Source organism: Melanerpes formicivorus, unplaced genomic scaffold (assembly GCF_026170545.1).
Source record: "Melanerpes formicivorus ecotype bairdi unplaced genomic scaffold, bMelFor1.0.p_v2 SCAF_2, whole genome shotgun sequence".
NCBI lineage: Eukaryota > Metazoa > Chordata > Aves > Piciformes > Picidae > Melanerpes > Melanerpes formicivorus.
In genome coordinates this window covers 26172345-26195660 of record NW_027142354.1, presented here as the reverse complement: position 1 = coordinate 26195660, position 23316 = coordinate 26172345, and the positions used below count along the sequence as shown (strand labels likewise).

The 23316-nt window shown below is 37.6% G+C and overlaps 1 protein-coding gene across 2 annotated transcripts in view; it reads right to left on the bottom strand.

Moving 5' to 3' along the window:
• Positions 1-23103, bottom strand: part of TTC13 (tetratricopeptide repeat domain 13) — a 38405-nt gene extending 15302 nt beyond the window's left edge. The window contains exons 1-14 of one of the 2 annotated variants that reach the window (XM_068154047.1): positions 22884-23103; positions 19502-19596; positions 17546-17621; positions 13574-13644; positions 11325-11390; positions 10277-10369; positions 9109-9225; positions 8182-8292; positions 6582-6664; positions 3991-4132; positions 2586-2760; positions 2019-2175; positions 783-913; positions 334-466 (exon numbers count right to left, since the gene is read on the bottom strand). In XM_068154047.1, the coding sequence (XP_068010148.1) occupies positions 334-466; positions 783-913; positions 2019-2175; positions 2586-2760; positions 3991-4132; positions 6582-6664; positions 8182-8292; positions 9109-9225; positions 10277-10369; positions 11325-11390; positions 13574-13644; positions 17546-17621; positions 19502-19596; positions 22884-23103 (1670 nt within the window). The remainder of the gene's footprint in view (positions 1-333; positions 467-782; positions 914-2018; positions 2176-2585; positions 2761-3990; positions 4133-6581; positions 6665-8181; positions 8293-9108; positions 9226-10276; positions 10370-11324; positions 11391-13573; positions 13645-17545; positions 17622-19501; positions 19597-22883) is intronic. The other variant, XM_068154055.1, reaches the window with a different exon arrangement.
• Between the last annotated feature and the right edge of the window lie 213 nt (positions 23104-23316).

The window sequence follows — 23316 nt, the reverse complement described above, 5'->3', positions numbered from 1 at the left end:
GAAAAACCCAACTCATAGCATTTCATGCTGTAGGCATTTGAAACCAGTAGTTTTTGCTAGCCTAAACTGCTATGTACCCTATGCTCTTTCACAGCTTTGCCTTAACCACAAAATGCTATTCCCAACTCTTAGCCTCCTTTAACAAAGAAGAAAAATGGAGTATTTTCAGAAGTGCACTATACCATCCTCCTCCTTTATCAGAATACTTTCTAGTTACAGAGTGGAAGCAAGCGTTTATTGTCTCATCTGTGACTTCATCCCTTTAGTTTAGGGAAGCATGCATCATTATTACAACCAGTGTAAGGCTTGTTCTCTCTCTCCATTTACCATTACCTTCGCCACTTCACAGCAATATCAAACATATCTCTCCACTGCATCAGTCTGGTTTTGCCATTCATACGAACTTTAGAGTTTGCCCAAGTCCGCTGCACAGCTTGCATCACTTCTAGCGTGGCCAATCCCATTGCTGAGGGTGAGAAAGGAGAAGAGAGAGACAAACAAAAACAGAAAAATCAATTAGAGCCAAATATTCAGTTTTGTACACAAAAGAAAACTGAAGCAGGAAAGCAACATATTTACAAGAAAAGAATTGCTAACATAAAATCTGGGAGATCATGATCTCCAGTCCCCAATTAGGTCAAGAAACTGCTGACATAACATTGTAATTTTAAACTTTTTATCTGATCTGAAAGAAAGAGCATAAAACTAATTGGCAGATAACAAAAGTACAGCATTAAATTGTCACCACATTGATTTCCCCCTCCCCCAGATTTGCCGTATACCTCTATGTATTCTTTTATTTGGAAGAAATCCTGGAGTCTCATACTGCATCATGGAACCCAAATGATCTGCTACACATACGAGTTCTTGCACATCAGGCTTATAGCTTTCAAAATTCTGAAATAACACATCTCTTACAGAAGAGAAAAACATGCATAAGACACAGGTTGGCAACAAAAATCCTGACACTTGTAAAAAGCAATGTTTGTCTTATAATGACTACAATTTCTGTGACAAACACTCAAAAGCAATATAAAAGCACTTGTTCGTCCTCCCACCCTACTGAATGCACACATTACATTGCAGTTACACTCAATATCTCAAATGAAACCTTGGTCTTACTCTATTCAGTGGTAGATCTTATTACTGTCACAAACTTCAGACTTGCTCATAACAAGTGGTACCAAATAAAGTTCACAAAAAATACATTATCCTTCAGTGTTACACTCACCTTAACACTAAGTAAGAAAAGAATGTGTAGAAACCAGAAACCTTATTCCATAACTTCTCATATAATTGTGTAAAAGTTTCTTGGGCTAAAAAGGTGAATTTTATTTCATATATACAAAAGGCCATACATTTTTAACTCTGCAATTTCAATGTTTTGGGTTTTTTACACAGATACACAAATATGTATCTAGAAACTAGTTTACAGCATGAGAAACTGCTATCCTTCCTTCACCTATGTATTTTTGAAGCCTATTCTAATAACTCCCCTGCTTTGCTGACTGAAATCACTCCCCTCCTAAACTACTGGTTACCTAAATTACTCCCAATATTTTTTCCTAGAGAAACCCAGCTGCCATTAAAATGAATCTATTATGTATCTAGGAAATCGCACGTAACAAAATAAAAACTAAACACACAAGAAGGAACTGTAATGAGGGTACTACACAATGCTACAGAGAATATTTCAAACTTATCAATTCCTTAATTCAAGAAAAAAGAAATAAACAGTAAGACCATAGAATATGGAACAGTATGTGATTACTGATTATATGAAAGACAGAGATGAAGAAAATGATCATAGATGTAATTCTTCTTCTTTTATGAGCTAAGCCAACTCCAATCCCTATGACTTTGAAAAGGATTTCCACACTCAGTGGATTTCCACTTTCTCATAGTATTAAACATTTATTAAAATATGCTCTAAGAAGGATTTGGTATAGCGCTTTTAAAAAGTCAAATCAAAAAAAAGCCACAATCAGAGTAGGTGTAAAAATAAATGAATAACTCACTTTATATGTGGCTGTAACCCTGGCTGTTCTTCATAGTTTTCTATAAGAAAAGGAAGATTTTTGGCCCAGTGGTCCTTGAAATTTCCAGGAAGATCCATATCAATATTATACTCTGTCAGAGGAGTATCCAAATGTGCATGCAAGTATCTAGAATACTCTGGAGGAAAGAAATAAAATGAAATACTGTTTGCATAATCAGCCAACTCATGTAATTACATACCAACAAAAATCAGATTATGTTTGTCAGTTATCCAACATGACTTATTAAAGTCATTACTTTTAAATAATTTAGTTTTGCCATTAGCTAGTTTCCACGACAGAAATAAGTTCATTTCAACTAAGCATTGCAAAACTCTTCACCATTACACAGAGATGTATATTTAATTTGTGGTCTTAGTTTAGCCATATGAACAAGTAAGAATCAGTCCATAGATTTTTTAACATATACAGCAGTGTTCAGGAGAATGTACAAAAGGCCGTAACTACAAGCATGCTTGCACTTTCAGGGCTCTTGAAAGAAAATTTGAAAAAGCTAACCAACCAAAAACCAACCCAATCCTAACTTACCTCGGAGGTATTTAACTTTCAGATATTCTGGGCTGGCCTTCTGACCTGGTAGCGGATCATTTAGCATAACTTTAGTCTGAGCTTTTATGCCTTCATAAAACTGTCCCATTGCAACATGGCTGAGCCCTTTCATGTATTGGCATACTTCATTATATGGTTCTAGCTGCAGACATCTCTAGGAGATAAAAAGAACAAAGCATCCATAAATCACAGCAGAGAATAAGTATCATTGAATAAACTCCTTGTCAGAAGCCTGGATGAAAAGATTTACTGATTATTAACATCTGCTTACATCACAATTTTATTTACAATTATGTTGAGCACTTATACTGTTAGTGAATGTAAAATATTTCCAGCCTCACGGAAGGGCAGGTGAGAAAGGAACCACTATTGCAAATATGTGTTTTGTCATACTTGAATTTTTATGAAAATAGATGACATTAATGATACTAGCACTACAGAACTTTCAACATCTGTTGAACTAAAACACACTCCTGGCAATAGTAGTGACAAGTCGCTTTTTGCTTGTTCAACATACATATTGTGCCATTTCTTCCATAAATACCTACACTAGTTTTTGTATTAGTACACTTCTGTACATTAGTACATTCTGTTAGTCAACTATTTACTATATGTAAACCACATAGCAAATACCTATTTTAATTTTCTTAATTATATGCTCCAGTTCTTCAAGTGACCAATTACATGTCTTTAGAAGAGTATTTCCATTTTAAAAGCTGAGCTATATTTTCAATTACAACAGTATTAACAAATTGTGGTACAGTAGGTGAATACATAACTGCACAGAAAGCGTTCCACACACATATTCAGGAACGGATGCAATTGTTTCTACACCTCATTTCACCGTTACTGTTCTGTCTAGGAAATGAGATCATTATTTAATGCCAGTGGAGAAAGGCAAGATTTTATTTAGCTATGGAACCATGCACACTTTTTTTTTTTTAAACAAGCTCAATGAACTGCAACATATTCCAAGTTTTTCAAAAGAAAGAAAATACCTCTGAAAAAATTACAGAGATACTGGAACTTTATATGCTTACTGTAACTTCAAAATTCAAAGAAGGCTAGATTTTAACCCAAACCAAAATATTAGCAAGAACACATTTACCAGCTTTAAAAAAAAACCCAGATAAAACATTTAAATCAGAGCTTGGTATTAGAAAGTCATAAAACAGAGGAAGTATCTTAGATTTAGCAAACAACATTTTTCATTAAAAATAATAGGGGTTTATGTAACTTTAAGACAGGCTTCACAAAAAAAGTAATTTTAGTTCAGGTACATGTCACATTTTGAATGAAAAACTTTGACGTTTGTTCATTTTACTGCACTTGTTGGATACTAGTTCCTGTTAAAATATTTTGGTTTTATTTGGGGCCTGCTTACCTTGAAATTCTTTAATGCTTCATCTAAGCTACCATGATGATAAAGCATCATTCCTTTAAGCTGTAGTGTCTGAACGTGATTTTGATTTAGCAGCAAAGCCTTCTGGAAGCTCTCTGTCGCAGCATCAAAGTTGCCAAGTTCCCTAGGTGATTCCAGAAAGTGGAATTGAACAATATAAAAGGTAACAGTAACAAATGAAATTACTTATTAAAAAAGCTGTTTTAACACATCCAAAGAGGAACACAGCACCAATGGAAAACTTCTTTAACAAAAGCAGTAATTCTGCAACTATTCTGGTAATAACAGAACAGCTGTACAGTTTTTCACTCCCAGAAATTTGTACTCTGAAATACAACTGTAGAAGACCACAAATTTTCACAATCCTCAGTGGACATAGACCATAAAACCCCAGAGCTATACTATTTCTTCAGAAACTAAAAGAAACACAATTTCCACAGAAAGAACTCTTGGAAAAATTTCCAAATTTGTGACAGGTCTTTTAACTTCTAAACATAAACATGTTCTAAAAAATACAATAACTACTTAAATGCTGAATAAGAAAGCATTTGGCATTTGAAAGCTGAAACTAAATGAAAACACATTAACTGGAATTACTCCATGTGCAGGATAACTTACAATAAAAATAGCACAAAGAAACTACAATGAAAACATTAAAACAGAAGTTGGATGTAATTTTTCTTCAGTTTAATCCAGCACACCAATTTTAAGATCATGAAATTCTTTCCACATCAAATTATATTCGATGGAATTAATTCAAACAAGCAACGTTAGAAAGATCAAGACTTACTAAAAACAGTTGCCACAAGGAATTTTTAGACAGAACAGCAACTAACCACAGCTTCAAATAAATGCACAAACACTGAAGTCACTATATTTGAATCAAGAATCAATAGGTAAAATTCTATAACTCATATTATACAGAAAGACGAATCAGACTAAGAATTCTCTATTTGCACTATAAAAAGAATTCCTTAAAAGGCATGTTTTAAAGCATTGTATTCAAAACTTATCTGATGCAGAAGAAAGCAAGAACGCAAGAATTTGACAGCTGAAGTTAAGTGACCTGGTGAAATGAGGTTATTACTTCTGCCAGTTTTAAGAGGCGAAGTATTCATGGTTACAAAATTCAGACTTATAGCTGGACATCAGTTAGTGTCCTCACTTATTAACAATATTCTATTCAGTTTCTGGCCTTCTCTAACTGCTGAGCATTTATAAAAGTCAATGCTTTATACTTTAGTTTTTTTTAAAAGAAAATAAAATCCTTCCTATATTTTGTTCCAAAAGAGCACAGAAGTTTTGGATACAGGGGCCAGTGAAAGGGAGTAAAAGCCACAACTCTAAGCTCATTAGGAATACTCCATCTGAGTAACTCTCGTTTCGTAAAACAACAATGTGATGCAACATTAAATATTTTAAAGATTGCTTTTTTCTCTCCTTCAAAACAAAACTTATTCAGATTAAGGTTACTTGGGCACAGCTGATCACCTGGAGAGGGAATCTCACATACAAAATAAAAAAAAGCATTTACTGGAAACGTAGGAAGGCAAATGGCTATCCTCGAGGATAAATCACTGATTACTATTTAGCATCTTGAAAGTACTTGCACACCACAATAATAAGTAACAGAAAAACTCAAGAGGAAGTGAGTGATTCTACAGTGAGTTCAGAATTTAAATTACTGTGGTAAATAAGACAGAAGGCCACAAAGTAGAAAAAAAAACAAAAAAAAACCCTGCCACTGTCTTCAGCAAACGGTTTGTATGCCAAAGGGCACATAAAGTTTAAAGAGTGAGCACACAATCATGTAATGCTTCACATCACCATAACCAATTTAACCCTCCCTACACAAAACCCATTTATGTTTCAGCAGCACGTATGTTGTAGATTATTGCTCTGCAAAAAAACCCAGAAATGTAAAAGAGGATATAAAAAGATAATAAATAGACAGATCAGGTTCCAAAAAACAACTACAATGGGCAGGGATATTCAGTTGCCGATTGTGTTATATTCAAGCTACATCTACTTTTCTCCTTAGACATTATCTGCAGGCCATCTTTAAAGCAATGCATTTTGTTCAACTACAAATTAAATTTTACCTTTAATGTAAATTAATGAAAAAGTGACTAGCAACCATAGTAAAGAGAGATTGCATTTACATTAAAAATACCCTAAACAGGAAATTAGCTAAATCCTCAGACCTGTATGTCTCTTTGGTGTGAGATCAATTGATAGGAGGTCCAGTTGTTGTATGCAATGAGTTTTTCATGCATTTAAGTAGCATATTAGTCAACAGTTTGTATTAAACATTTCCACCACTTAAAAAATCACTTAACATACCTAAAACACATCTTACTGAAAATTGCTATTTACCTAATCTTTGAGTCTGACATAGCAAATCTAGAAATCATGTATATTGAACATATGCTGACATAGACACACTGGCTGGAGGAACTACCAAATAAACAAATTTGCAGTTCTGTAATAAACATATGAAAATTAAAGAGTGCAATTTAAAGAACACCATCAGATAGAAAACTGATTTCAAAACTATTTCTGAACGCAATTACCTGTAGGCTTGCCCTAGACTTTTATATGCATCTATGAAGTCTGCTTTCTGTTTCAGAGCTTCTTTGAATGATTCAATGGCTTCCTATGGAAAGTCAACAACAGAAGAATTTGTCACTTACTGCATTCACTTAATTTTAGTATCCTCAGTAGTTACTAGCCTTAGATTTGCATCAAAATATTTGGAAGAAACCGAAGGAGGCATACATTGACCACCTTAGGTGGAATTCCTTTGTCTCATATGCTATGGGAATGAGTGATTCTTTTAGTATTTTAACATAATTTGGAGATTAAAACCCTTCAAAGTTTGCTGCCAAAGTTCAATCTAGTCCCCAAGGCAAAGCTGTCTCTCCTTAGAGCGTTCCTTCTTCATTCAAAATACACCTCTTGATATTTGCAGTCCAAGACTCTGCCTTTCATTGTTCTGTTGCACAGTTAGCAAACACTCTCCCAAGGATTACAGAGTAAATGGTAATCATCAGACAATAGCCTGTACAGCTAATCTGAGGAATGCAATGTAATAAAAATTATTATTTTATTTATTTTAAACATACATTCAAAGAAATCTTCCTCTTCAAAGGATTCAATTAAAAAGTCAGGCTTTTAAATTGGATTGGCTATATAAATTGGTCTCAATTATAGAAACTTAGAATTAAGGATGGAATAGCCAACTATATAATGAAGGAATGACTGAAAACCACCTTAAAGTCTGTAGTGCAAGACATTAAATGCTGTAAGGAAAGAATCATTTGAATCTTCAGACAATTTAGAGATTCTTATTCAGAAAAACTACCAAATACATACTGAGCACTACAACATGCACAAAAGTACCCACTGAACAAAAATATAAGATAATCACCTGCCACTGCTGATAAGCTCATGTCCTCTAAATAAAGTTTAAGTCCAAGAAGTTTATTCCCAAAAGCAACAGTATCTTTTCAGTCAACTTCTCCCACCCTCATTCCAAATCTCAGTTTTCAGCAAGTCTGATAAAAGCCTAACAAATTATAATTACAGCCTTCCTTTAAGAGACAGGCTGAACCCGACTGGAAGCTAAAGGTATACCTGCAGAGTGCAGCATTTCAAGGAGCAACTGTGCCCCCTCAATTTAGATAAGGGCATTTCAGAATCAACATACAACTGAAATACACATACACAGATGCAGGGTTCTCTGTCAGCAATGTCTTAGATCACCTCCTAGCTCATTTGGAAAAGAATTGAAAACTATTTTTCAGTTCATCTCTTTGCACAAAACCTAGGAAGTATCCATTCTAATGAAAGACATTTTGAATAAAACCATAGAGATATTAGCAGTGCCAAATACAAACATCTTTCAAAGCACTCCATAAACATATTAGTTATCACTGATTTATCAAGATTCAGCAAGACCAGCAAGTATTTACATTTCATACCATGAAGCATTACAGTCAGCAGTGGAACCTTTTCTTACTGCGTGCACTCTTTTGCCTTAAAGAGTGCTCCTTACATGAGAGAAAATAGGCGATACTTTAGTAGAAATACATGATATTTCTAGTAGTATATAGAAGTAACTTCAAAAAGAATGAATTGTTCTACATAAACTATTATTAAATACAGCTTTACCTTTAAAAGTCCTCTGTGGAAAAAGGTTAAGCCTTTATAAAGCATAGCTATAGGCTGATTTTTGTTCAGTTCCAATGAGTGCTGAAAATCTTCATGGGCCATTGCATAATCCTGTGATAAAGCAGATTTTAAGTATTAGAGACAACACCATATGAATACAGAAGAATACATATTTTTATTTTCATCAAAATTAACTACAGAATTTTGTTTAATATATTCATTCAGTCTTGGGGATAATCTGCAACAATTGACAACTGCCAGTCAGAATACCAAATAAGGAATGCACAATACTCTTCCAATCTTACAGCAAGCGCTATATAAAGCAGAGCAAAGTGGAAAAACATCTGCAAAGCAAGTGAAATCAGAAGAATAAAGTGGGGAAATCAGCTATTTATCTTCAAAGACTGTGTGAATATTAAAGTCAGTTGTTTTACATTAAATTGCAAGAACAACATACACATATTACACAGCAAAAATAGAATGTTAGCAGTTTTGTAGGGTTTTTATGTTTGTTGTGTGGCATGCATTTTTTTCCCCCTAGGATATAGGGCAGTTGCTGCCTTGGCCAAAATGGTTTTCCTTTTCAGTCTGACATTCAACAATACTACTTATACGGAGCTGTAGGTTGTAAATTAAGTTTATCTTCAAACACCCAAAACAATCTGAGAATGTGCCTACAAGGTATTTGCACTGATTCTCTACATTAAGTACATATGCAGAGGGAATACTTGAAGAATACCTCTGAATTGTCAAAAAAAAAAAAAAAAAAAAAAAAAAATCAACTACAGGAAAATCAGGGCTTTTGCTGTTATTATGGTTTTTAAGGTAGAGAGGAAATAAACTCTTGAACAAAAGTAACAACTGGCACAAACAACAGTGACAAAAATCCACATCCAAAACCAAACAGGATCCCCAAAATCTACTAACCTCAGATATGAAGTAAAGAGTGCCTCTGTGCCTGTAGAGTCGTGCTGATGGTTGTAGCTGAATAGCTTTGGTGAGATCTGATAACGCTTCACTGATTCGTCCTAGCGGGGACAATATCTAAGAATACAGAAACATAGTTTAGACCAAATAGGCTGAAAAGATTGTTTAAGCAATACGATTATTTCTTTTCCATGTTCATCTGTAACAGAATAAACTTTATTTGCTAGAACAGGCTGGAAAGTTCTACACATTTCAGAACTTACTGCTTTTAAGCCTATTAAGGGAAAATCTAAATGCATTTTTCCTCAAAAAAATTGCAGAAACCTGGTATTCAAAACCACTCCTCCAAGTGAGCCAAAGCAAAATACTCTCTTCCAAGTTATTTCAACACAATCAACTGAGAATATAATTACTCTCCAACTTTTTTGAGAAAATATAACCCCCAGTGCAAAGTGGTCTGTTTTCTGAATTATTTCAATGCCTTTCACATATTAAAATCAAGATTAACAAAAGTATGAAAAAGTATTAAAACCAAGAAAATAGTGAATTACAACTCCATATTACAGCAGTTATTTTGCAGTATGCTGAATTTAATACATATTTATTCCTTTGTCTACAAAGCTGCTTCTTGAAACTCATTTTCTGTAATTTAATTGGCAAAACAAAGCACAATTTTCAAAACTAAAAACATCTGTGTATGTGAGCCATATTTAACATATATGCCTGAATATTAACCCAAAACATTTGATTAAAAACTCATTCTTTCTGAGTCTGGCATTTTACCACCTAATCCTAGCAGTACATTTACTAGGGTGATGCTAAGTGCAAACAGCAAAGTTTGAGTGATATTCTGATTCACTACATTAAAAAAAAACCCAAAACCACACCCAACCCACACATGATCTTACTATATAGCATGTTAAAACCTAAAGACTTAAACACAATATATGCTATTCTATCGGCTATAGTAACTCCACATGGCCTATGCTTCATTTTAAAAATAAACATTCCACAAATTACACTGTTTGAGAACAGTCCTCTTTTTAAAATGAAGGAGGACTGTTCACAGAAAGACACAGGTAAGAGCTTCAGTCACTGAATAAACACTTGAAAACACTGTATAACAGCAACTTCTCCCAAAATCTGAAAACAGATTTGAAAAGCTCACTTCTGCTCGCTGTTCAAAGACTTCAGGATGATCTGGTTCTAGACTAACCACTCTACTGAGCTCAAACAGAGCAAGTTCAGCATTTTTCATATCCTGAAAGAGAGAAAAATAAGGTAAATGACTGTGCATACTTAAGAGTAATATATCATGAGTAATATATTATGGAGAACAACTAAATTGATTAAGTTTTTGAAAGTGTACCAGTTTACACAAAAAGCCCTTCACAGTTTGCTAGTAACATTAAGATGCAGCATACTACAAACAGCTAAAAAAAGCACCCATTTTTCCTCAAATTGTAGAATAAGTTATTTAATTGCGGGGGGTGAAATCCACACCGGTTATATAACAAGTTCTGTATTACATTTCTATTAAATTTCATTGATCTTTTAATTATTTTTTTCCCCCAAGACAAAGAAATTTTGTATGTGCTTACTATCATCCTTTGTACCTTGAAAGCGTCACTCAAACTTTTTTTGAAGTAAAGCTGTTCAATATCAAACTGAACTGAGAAAAACTCATGCTGGTGTTACAAACATGCAAGGACTACTAAAGAATTACTATAATTTAACTTTAAAACAAATTAAAGTTGGTAAATGTATCAAGAGGAGCAATATGAAGCCTACGGGATTGCAAGAGCTGACAATGTTTCCAAGTTGCAACAAAAGACTTTTGTCTCCAAATCCGACTAGATGTGGGGACAAATTCAGTGAGGCCAAAACCTGCCTCTCAGAGTCAAGATACTGCCTGTTATCTTATTTGAAATTCCTTCAAGTGGCTGCCAACCTTATTAGCTACCACTAGCAATGGTGTCTGTATTCTCCTTCAGCACCCTTACTTCATGCTGCTTTACCTCCAGTCCTACAAAGCAAAGCACCCATGGCTATATGATGCAGAGCACCTATCAAGAGATGGACACGCTACAGTAGGACAGCACAGACTCTGGGATGTACCTATAAAGTTCTAATCAGTTTAGCCCCTCCTGTTACAGGCCTTCTTACAGTTTGGATATAAATAATTTAGATATTAATTTAAATAATTATCTACTCACATGTAGTCCTTTTTTTCCATATGCTATGCCTCGTCCATAAATTGCACTGACCAGATCTGGTTCTTCCTGTTAGGATTAAAAATACCAAAAACAGTTGTGGTTTGTTGGGGGTAGGGTGGTGTTGTGGTTTTCTTTTTGTTTTTGTTTTGTTTTAATAAAAATTATCTTTCTTCAATATGCATGTCTTAAGTAGTAAGCAACAAACAACTACAGCTGTCAGGCAAAGAAATAGATTGCATTACAGTTCATATTTTCATATGTTCACAACTTCCTATTCAATTTACTAGAATTGTTCTGGTGTATTTATCTGGAACATTTCCTAAAAGGAGTGTGGTTACCATGTCAGTGATGACCTACCAGAAGTTATGTGCGCATTAGTGTAGTCTGCTGTCCAAACTTGTAACCTTGCTGGTAATTATATGATTTCTTTTGTCTAAAGTCACTGAAGTGATAATAAGCAAATACAATTCAGCCATTCAAAGCTTGTTCTGTTATTAATTTAAATTTGAGATTTAACATTAGGAAGCAGGAAATTGTGATATCCCAATGAAATCTGTATTCAGGTAGCAAATAAACCTAGAGTTATTCTGCCAAAGTAGTTCTGCAAAATTCAAATAAACCTCCCTTGGGTAAGATTTAAGTCTGTGGCTTTCCAGCTTGAGCACCTAAAGGGATGCATCTTACATAGCAAATCTACTTCTTAGAACCACAGAATTGTTTCAGTTGGAAAAGAACTCTAAGATCTTGAGTCCAGCTGTCAACCTAAGACCACCATAACCATTACACCATGTACCAAGCACAATGTTCTTGAAGACTTCCAGGGACAGTGATTCTACCACCTACTTGGGCAACCTGTTCCAGGGGGAGGTGGTAGAATCACTGTCCCATTCTTGTTCAATGTTGCTTACTCTAGCCATGGTTTTCCATCCAAGTTTTAAGAATTACAACAGCACAACGATGCCTGTGCAGCCCATTTCCCTGAAAACCAGTCAGAAATTGCACTGTCTTCACAACTGCAACCAACACAGTCGTGATATGAAAGTTTGTAGTGTAAGCCTGCTCTCATTTAACTGGGAAAACTGCCAACAGACAAATGCTTTCACTGACAAAACGGATACACCACGGCACACCAATGCTGGCAGCTTGCCACATATGAGCTGATTCAAAGTTTACACTTGCCAATGTCAACTTAGGTAACTTGCCTACTTTTAATACAGTGACTAAGCAAGTCTCTTTTCTTCTGTTAAATGTTTTAATTCTCCCTTCATATGTATTTAAAATTGCCTGATGGAAGACAAAGCAAACAATCATAACCACATTACAGTATTTCAGGCATATAATAATAAAAAAGACACAACAAAAGAAAAAAGCCCCACAAGCATTCTAGTCCTCTGATAAATTCCTTGGAACAATTCCATTGAATTGTCACGCTTTCACTCAATTTAAGTACAGCCCATATGACATGTGCGTTTACAGAAATACAAGCTAGTATTTGCAATACTACTTTCAGCCTTGCATTTGTGTACTATAATCAGTTTAGACCCAAAAGCAGGTCCATACTACATCTAGTCCCAGGTTCCTAGCCACAAAAACAAAATCAGCTCTAGTTGAAGTTTTCAAACTGTTGGTGTTGGGTTTGTTTTAAAAGTAGCTGTCTTCTACTTCATAGAAGAGGATTCTGAATTCTTTACCTTGGTCAAAAAAAAGTTGAAGTGTTAGTTGTATTTTACTTATCTATTAAATTCACCAAATACTTACCAGTGAAAAACAAGGATAAACCCAGCATACAGAATCATTTATCATCAGCAATGTGGTACTTTCCACTAGCAATAAATGATCTGTCAGGGCTTCTTTTCTGATGTTACTGGCACTATGCTAACTCTTGCCAAAAATATCCACATTAAAATCTCAGCCTACTCAGTAAAAGGATAACTACAGGAATGTCACTTCTGCACATGAGATTTCTGAAGATGCCTTTTCTTTCTTTGTGTCAAAGTGGCACAAAAAGTTTATTCCTGTAAATGAGAAAAACCGCTCACCAAATAACAGGTGATTCAGTATCTCAGTTTTTAAGAGTATTGTTTGTTTGGATGGAAAAAAAAATGAACAAATAATATAATAATTACTCTCACAGAACAACTATTTTAATTTTAAAATCTTGACTGAATCTTTGTTTCAGTAAAAGCCATATATTTCAAGGTATAATTTCACTATGGTGATTTTTAGGGATCTAAATAACAAAAACTTACCTGCAGCATCGTTGAAAAATGTCGTATGGCTTCATCATACAAGCCATTGCCAATCAACACATATGCAATTGCTAAAAAAAAAATTACAAATATAAATAAAACAGAAAAAAAAAATCATATTTTTAAGAAAAAATCATTCTACAGTTTGGCTGCATTTAATATTAAGTGCTTACATTGCACTAAAATAGTCAAATGACTTCTGAACTGCCACTGAAATGACCTCCCTCAACCACTACATAGCATTCATTATTATTTCAATCATACTGTGCTCCTCAGAATTGTTTTGGGGATTTCCCTCTACTGAGAAGTGGTCCATGTTTGCTTCAAAAGTACTTAGGACCAGAAAAGGTACCTTAATCCCATTCAGTGGCCATAGAGGCTTTCTTAATTATAAGTGAGCCTGGCTAACACTGGGTAACTTTTTGTGACAATGCCATTAAGAACATCTGACTGTACTTCTTCGTACACATCTTGCTAAACTATACTAGCTGACAGTAAGCTTTTCCTTCATTTGAATTATCTAGAAAAACCTCAACTGAAGCAATTCTTGTATTTATAAAAATGTGAATGAAATACTACAGAATCTTTACCTATGTTAAAATCATGAAAATATTTAAACTTTTTGCCTACCTCCCAAATTTGGGGTAGAAACAGTTTGTTACTCTTTTAAAAGAAACAGAACACTGTTTTAGAAACATATCCCTGTAGCCTCCACAAGATGTGAAAACACAGTCAAGTCACAAGTCTGGAAAGCTTTGACTGTGCTTACAGATCTGCAGTTCAGTTCTGACAGCTGAATCGCTCAAGATTGTGACATTTAGCATGTATTAATCTCCCACAGTTCGTAACTCTGGATTAAGCTCTGTCTACACCACCCACAAAACCCCACGTATCTCACAGACCAGAGCTATGAAAGACAAAGTGCAGCTCTGCCTCGGGCAGTTTGCACAAACAGCTGACAGCAGGCCTAGGAGCAGGAGTTCACCTTTCCCCATACTTTTAATGAGTTTTAGCAGTCATACAAAGAGAATGGGAGAGGCATCTATCAGCTTAATTATTTACGCAAACATAAGAAATGACCAATAAGCCAGTTAGAACAAAGGTATTTTTAATAGGATACAGACATTTATCTTTCATGCAGGCTAAGCCACATTGTTTTGGCAGCATAGCTAAGCGCTGCTCATTAAAGCAGGAAAAAAGTTAAAGAGAAATAAGAAATGCATTTAAACCAGAGCTTGCCTCACCCTTGGAACATTTCTATTATGCAGAAGGAATATAAGCTTTTTCCACAATACATAAAGTTTCACTTGGTACAGATACAGCATTGCCAAAAAAGGAGTGAAAATCAGCAGTGAAGGACAGGTTGAAGAGCTCTTGAATTTTCCTCATTACATTCTCCTCCAAGACTACACAGTTCATCAAATTATCTTTATGGTTCTGATCCCAGAGCAAAGAACAGTTGGCACATAAAGTAAAATAAAACTACCTCAACCAACACAGAATTAAGGAAAAAAGCAGTAAAAGATAGATAGTGAAGACTTATCTTGCTGATAGTTTATTTTGTTTATTCAAGACTCTGGGAAAAATATAGGAAGCTATGACTACGTCTGTAAAAGGACAGCAAGCGATCGGCAGCTAGCAGCTGCTAAGAGCATCAGCTTTTACAATTTTATCTCTTTGATTGATCATTTAGTCTTTTAACTAAACACTGCAAAAATAACTAAGTTTTATGAAAAATCTAAGGGCTAACAATGGTCCATTAGCCCAAATATGTAGGTACCCGGCATTGCTTCACAATGCCCCATATATTTCACACTACTTTTCCTCAGAACACATGCAAACAGGAAGGACCCAGGGTCCCCACAGCATGATATACTTGAAAAAGTGGGAAGGTACATGCCATCTTACAGGCCATCTTGACAGGATAGGGACATTCTGGCAAGCAGATCCTAAAAGCATCAACTATTTTCTGCTGGGCTGAAGTTTGGTATTCTCGGCAGGATTCTATCAACATAGTTAGGTATGCTAGGAATAGGGGGAAAAAAATTAAGATACCAAATTTTCCTTGATAAATCCATGAAGGAAGAAATTATGTAATTTTAAAAAAATACTCATTTGTTTTAATTTTGCTAGACAACTCATGAGTAAAGTCTCCTTTTATTCTTATCTAAAAGACCATTCTGTCTTCCTTGACACACATCCTGAACAATCGCTTTGCTGCCTCAGCTTCCTGTAGAGGATACCAGTTTGGGGAAGTATTTACAACTCACTCCTTCCTGAAGTCCTTCGAGAAAAATATTTCCTAGTCTGTTTTTTGTTGTTGTTTTCCAAATCCCTCCACAGAAAAAGGGAAGCATGAAGTAGCTAAGACTGCTTAACAGGATGTAATCAAAATGCTTTTTTGAACACCTGCTTAAGCGGACATGGTGAAGAATTCTAGTGATCAGATTAGGAAAGATATTTTCAGGAAGCATAGAATAAACTAGATTGGAAGAGACCTTCAAGATCATCACGTCCAACCTATCACCCAACACCACCTAATCAACTAACCCATGTAATCAAGCACCCTGTCAAGTCTCCTCCTGAACACCTCCAGTGACGGCGACTCCACCACCTCCCCGGGCAGTCCATTCCAATGGGCAATCACTCTCTCTGTGTAAAACTTCCTTCTGACCTCCAGCCTGAACTTCCCCTGGCGCAGCCTGAGACTGTGTCCTCTTGTTCTGGTGCTGGCTGTCTGGGAGAAGAGACCAACCTCTGCCTGTTTACAACCCCCCTTCAGGTACTTGTAGAGAGCAATAAGGTCACCCCTGAGTCTCCTCTCCAGGCTAAGCAGCCCCAGCTCCCTCAGTCTCTCCTCATAGGGCTTGGGTTCCAAGCCCCTCACTAACTTCGTTGCCCTTCTCTGGACTCGTTCCAGCAAGTCAACCTCCTTCCTAAACTGAGGGGCCCAGAACTGGACACAGTACTCGAGGTGTGGCCTAACCAGTGCAGTGTACAGGGGCAGAATGACCTCCCTGCTCCTGCTGGCCACACTGTTCTTAATGCAGGCCAGGATGCCATTGGCCCTCCTGGCCACCTGGGCACACTGCAGGTTCATGTTCATCCTACCATCAACTAGCACCCCCAGGTTCCTCTCTGCCTGGCTGCTCTCCAGCCACTCTGACCCCAGCCTGTAGCACTGCATGGGGTTGCTGTGGCCAATGTGCAGAACCCGGCACTTGGATGCGTTCAATCTCATGCCGTTGGACTCTGCCCATCTGTCCAGCCTGTCGAGGTCCCTCTGCAAAGACTCTCTACCCTCTAGCAGATCAACTCCTGTCCCCAGCTTGGTGTCATCAGCAAATTTACTGATGATAGACTCAATGCCCTCATCCAGATCATCAATAAAGATGTTAAAGAGCACAGGGCCCAGCACTGATCCCTGGGGGACTCCACTACTGACTGGCCGCCAGCTGGATGTGACACCATTCACCACCACTCTCTGGGTTCGGCCATCCAGCCAGTTCCTAACCCAGCTCAGAGTGCTGCTGTCCAAGCCATGGGCTGACAGCTTGGCCAGGAGTTTGCTATGGGGGACGGTGTCAAAGGCCTTGCTGAGGTCCAGGTAGACTACATCCACAGGCCTCCCCACATCCACCAGGCGGGTCACCTGATCATAGAAGGAGATCAGGTTGGTCAGGCAGGACCTGCCCTTCCTAAATCCATGTTGGCTGAGCCTGATCCCTTGGCCATCCTCTAAGTGCTGTGTTAATGCACTCAGGATGACCTGTTCCATGATCTTGCCTGGCACTGAGGTCAGGCTGACAGGCCTATAATAAGAGAGATGCATATTTGCATGACCAGAGAAAACTCACTGTATTTTCAGGATTATTAGGATCACTTTAAAATTAATGCATCACTAAAGAGTCAGTTTAGTTCAAAATCACTCAGTGCTAATAATTAGCACAAACCTTACATAAGGCAGCTTACCCAGTTCTTCATTTGTGTTGTCATTATCGGTAGCAAATGGAAACCGTTTTTGCTCTGCAAGCAGCTTTGCTTGATTCTGTAAAACATCAGCAAACAACAGTAAAGAATTTAACAGAAATCCCATGCCTTAAATCCTTAAGAGAATTCCTTAAAACAAAAAGTTAAGACTAACGTGATTGTTACTCTAAAGTAAATTCATTCCTAGTCTTCCACAAGGAGAAAAATTATCTTCAGTCTGGTGCTGTTGTTATTCTCTCTAATGTACAGCTAACCAAACCTTTCAGATGAAAGGACATTGTCAGCATTTTACCAGTGGCTCATGTTTCTATATTACATCTGCTTAACATGAAAGTTTGGAATTCTTTTAAGACACATGCTACTTCATTGGAAAATGTACACTCTAATTCACAAATTATTCCTGTCTCCTGCAAAAGGAAGAATACCACAGGAGAGCAGAAGACTGAAAATAAAGCACTGAAAAGAATACCACTCCAGCAATAAGCAAGTTTAACTTAACAGTGATTTACTAAAGGAGTAAGGCTGTTCTTTTAATAATAACAACTATCAGCTACAGACTTTGTTCAGGCATTCGTAGCCTACGATTTCTGTTCCCCAAGGTGCACATCTACAAAAAACAATACCGCCAAAGACAACCACTCAGAAGTACAGAACCACTCTACTCTGTTCTTTATCACAAGTGGTTTCCACAGACAGCTCTAAGACTACCAGAGCAGTTTATCATAGAAAAATACAAAAATGCTTGTTTAATAGGTCTTTTCACTGTTCTCTTCTTTTGCTTCAGCACATATGTACATCTTTAATTTCAGGGAACACTGTTAAACACCTTAAACTGTAGATAATATATATTTAACTCATAATTTATCTACTGAGAGGACTGTATTTTGTCCTCCTCCCTTCCCTGCCTATCCTCATTACTTGTGCCTGTGATATATACATTTCATCACAGCACCAGCTCCTGATAAGCTGAACTGCTGATCTTTTTGAAACTTTGTTTTTTAAAAAGGGAAATTTCTTATGAACTAATACACATTTCACTGCCTTAGAAAGAATTGCTGGTACCACTAGACCGGCCTAGAAAGAAGATCTATCCAATATTTAATGAAGCAATGTGTAAGAAGAATATTCGAGTTAAATAATTGTCTTGGTGGCTTTGCAATAGAGTAGTTTCCAAAGGCTACCTTTGAAGAAATTGCTTCTACATTCCCCACAGCTAGGAACCTCTACAAATTTTCCAAGGCTTCTTCACATATTCACAAGGGAATTATTTGAAGGTTTTCAGTATCTCTGACTCTTGTGGACTGAAGTAGTAACATCAAACCTGTGTTCTGAGGTAGACTGAAAGTTATATTTGTTCAAAATCAATAGGTTAACAGCAGTGTTGCAAGAAAACCCCAATTCCAAAATAATTCTTCTGAAGTCTCTCTACCAAGAGGTATTCTTCTTTCACTAAAATATTCTCCACACATGTCTGCATGAAGACTCTAACTCTCATCATCTGTGCACAGCGTTATTTCTGTAGCAACTGCAGGTTCTCACTCTTGCTTCTACATGCATTTTGTGGCAAAGCTCCTCAGGCAGTTAACGTGAGTAAAAACTAACATCTTTCCCTTTTCCAGCCATAGCCCCTGCACCTCTAAAAATAAAAAAATGATAGAATAATCCAGGTGAAGATCAGCTTTCAGTGGAAATACCAGCTTTCATTAGTTAAAACTGCTGACAGGTGTATAGACTCATGATGGAATACAACAAAATCATACACTCATGAGCAACTCGAGTTCATAGATACTTAAGCCTTTTAATGACTTATACTGATTAATAAATTCAATTTGTTGCTATTTGCATGAACTTCATTCTGACTGGCCATTCAGCTGAAGTGATCTGCAACTTCAACAATCTATTAAAAATTGTTTTGTACATTATATTCTTGATACTTACAACAATTTTTTCTGTGTTGAAAGATAGCACAGATTCACAAGACGAAGACCCTCCAATGTCACAGTCTGACTCATGGAAGTGCAAAAATGATGAATCTGGAGGGAAAGAGAAAAAAATACCTTTAGGAACTCAAAGAATTACATGTATGTTTTGTTATCACATCTCACATTTCCTCATTTTCATCTGAATAGCTTTCTGACTGAGCATCCCCCAGGGCAGAACTTTCTGCCCACAGTGAGGGAAGCAATAGGCAACTGCTTTTATATCCTTAGTTTTAGCACTACTTCCACTTATGGAGGGGAAAAAAAGTCCTCAAATGGGAGAATAAGGGGAGGGGTAAAAAGGGAGGAAGGTGGAAACAAATAAGAAATATTTGGGGTAAGTATGTCCCCACTTGGTACTATGATTCTGTATTCTGACCCAACAAATCCAAGACAAAAATGCAATTACAGTTCCAGAGAGAAAAATAAATTGAATAGACCATAGAGAATTAGGGCAAGATCTGCTGCTGGCAGTCCAGAAAACACAGGTACAGTGTAAAAAGCAGACAAAATAGTAAACTGTAACTGACTGAACATATACAAAGCTCCTCACAAGTATACTACCAAGAAAGCTCTAACAAGAAATTGTAAGATTGATTCAAATTGTTGAAAAGTCAAACATATCTTGTTGACACATCAGAGGAAAAAGGTTAACAAATGAAACAAATAAGCAGATAACAACAATAACTAACAAAACCTCTAGATTACTATAGTGACCTCTAGATTACTATAGAGGTCACTACTACGTCTACATGGTGCTGTAACTGCTACCTGAAAAGGTTTGTTAGCTTTTAAATCTTCAGGTCTTAAAGCTTCTATTATTTTGAAATATTTCAAGAGTAACAATAAAAAGCAAACAGCATTATCTGTTAGATTCCATGTCACAAGTATAAAATTTTACCATCTCACTTAGGGTAGTAAATATAAGCTTAATGCCAAGTTTAAAAGGCTGGAAATCAACACATTTTTCTAATTCACTTTTACAGGCACTGTTATTCTTCCACTTTTCTTACATGAGAGCTGCAGTTAGTTAATTCCCTATTTCTCAAATACAGTGCTACAAGAGAAGAAAGTCTTCTAAGAGAAGCCACAATACCACCTAAAATAATTCCCTGTAAATAGAAACTTGGAACGAAGTTGAACTGGGAGAAGTTTTACAAAGGAAAGAGTGGTGAAAAGCAGAAGGTCAAAATTTAAAGTCAGGAAATCCTGCAAGAAGAGTGGCTCACCAGCCATAGCTTCCAGAAAAACCATTGCCAGGTTTCAACATAGTCCACACTGGCCAAACCCTTCTTTGCTATGGCAAGCATTATTAACACATTATTTGTTCTGTGTTGGTGTTCCTAAGTCAGTGATAGTTAAGAGCCACCCCTGCACTCACTGAGCTATTTTTACTTCACAAACCAAAACAGGTTTTGTGAAGGCACAGGCTATCCTCCAGAAGATTCTTCTGCGTAGCAACAAGAATTCATTGGATTTTTTTAATAAGGTGGCAATTAATAAGAACACTCTATCTGTTACAAGTTATAAGGGGAAAAGGACCTTTCAAATCTTTCAGTTCTTGAGGCAACAAATTGCTTTACTCATAGGGCAGAATGGATCCACTTTTGTCTGCAAGTTAGATACAGTCAAGCTTGTACCACAACTTTATGAAAAAGCAGAAACACCAACCAGAAAAATTATCCTGGACCTTGTAATAGCCTACAAGAGAAACTACTTGGGATAACAATATTCTCAGATGTACTAAAAAAAAAACCTGAGAGGTTAAGGGAATGTTTTAAATGGCAATTTATTTAGCTACAGGATTTAAACAGCAAAGAGTGACTTCAGGAGAATTTCTTGTATCAATCCCAGCTACACCAGTCTCTTTAAAACAATATCCATCATTAAATCAAAAACTAATCTTCCAAATACACCTCTGAAGGAGTATCCCCGAGTCATTCACGTCCTACTAACAGAAGGGATGCAATCAAATGCTTTGCCATTTATTAATTCACATGGTATACAGATGTTATCGCAACACTGGGTTAAAATCTTTTCAGTTTGATGCTTAACTTCAATTATTTGGAGCAATGGTCACCTGAGATAACTTTCATTACCTGATTTACATACTACGGCGCTCAGGCACTGCAGCTACCCCCCAAAAAAGCAGTTGATGTGAAATGCCTGCTTAATACAGTTGATACAGATAAAAATCAACCAAAAAACTTTAAGCTGTGAAGACAAAAGCACACATACACAGGGGGAGAAACTAAACTGATGTAGAAAACTCGTCACAAGGTATTTCTACAAAAGTTTGCTATTTTGAGTGAATTACACTAGCCTTACATTGTTCTTAGTGACCACAGCAGCTGTTGATAGCACAAACTTTATTAAAAAGGGAAGAAAAGAAAAACACAACCCTACAGACAGCTAAGCAGTCACAGCACATCACTGGTTATTCTCATATAAATAATTGAGTGTCTATATGGACTTAAATGGATAGAACAATTTTCTTCATCAGTATTACATGTACATTGTGATTCAGACTGGCACAGTTGTATAGCACATTCACAGTATGCTCATGATCAAAGATCATTACAGATTACTTAAATCCCATAATCCTGATGCAACAGATATTTAAGCACAGTCTGAACTGTGACTGTATTACAAGCCATCAATTAACTTGAAAAAGACCAGATCTGCCATCTGAACTTTGCGCTCAAAAGGAAAAAAAAGCATTCAGTTCACCAGCAAAAGCTGAAAATGAACCAAGCCATATTCAACTCCTAGTATGAGCACAAGGCGTTCGCATGGTTGTGTACTACTGAGTGCAAGGATTAAAAAGCACGCAGAGTCTATCAGCTTGAGAAGTCGGTGAGTGAGACAAGAGAAATCCTCCTGCGTGATACTATAAGGCTCTGCCGTTTACCCGTCAAGGGGTAAGAGCTTTTCCCACCTTCACTGCCATAGCGGCAGTCTCTGCTTCGGGCAACAAAACGGCACCACGTTACCCGGGGATGCAGCTTACACAGAAGATGCCTCGGTATGAGTCAGCTAAACAGCAGCAACGTGTACAGCCCGCCTTCCCGCCGCCAGGACCCCGCACCGCCCCGGGCTGGCGTCCCCTTGGCCACTCACGGCGCCTCACTGGGAAGCGAGGCCCGGCCCCAGTTTCCTCTTCTGCTCGAGCAGGACCTCCACAGAGTAAAAGGAAACGGGCGCACACCCCTGCGATTATACCTCCCACCCCCGGCCTCAAGGCTCCGCAAGACCAGCCAGGCTCCGCGGTGCCGCTGGGCTAATGGCCCCCTCGCCCCAGCGCTGAGGGGCAGTCACCCTGGCAACGCCCCCCGACTCACCGCACTCTGCTGAGTATTGCTCTGCCCACTCTCCTGCCGAAGCGCAGCCCCCCGCCGGAACCTGGCGCTGCTGGTGCAGATCCTGCTTTAGCAAGGATAAGGTCGGGTACTGCTCAGTCAAGGCAAACGCGGCACAGACCAGGGCCAGTACAGCCAGTGGCACCCACAGACCCCTGACGGCCACGGCGCCGCTGGCAGGTGCCATCTTCCCAGGGCGCATGCGCACCGCTTCCGGCTTGGCCAGGGACGGAGGGCACCCCCCCACACCCCCCCCCCCGCCGGACAGGCGGGGAGGAAGGCACCGCCGCGTTGCCCCCTGGGACATGGAGTTTCTCTTCGGCGCGACCCGGTCGACAGTGGCAGCAGAAAACCACAACTCCCGGAATGCACCGTGGAGCGGGCCCTACCCGGCTGCGTCCCTGAACGCGGAAGT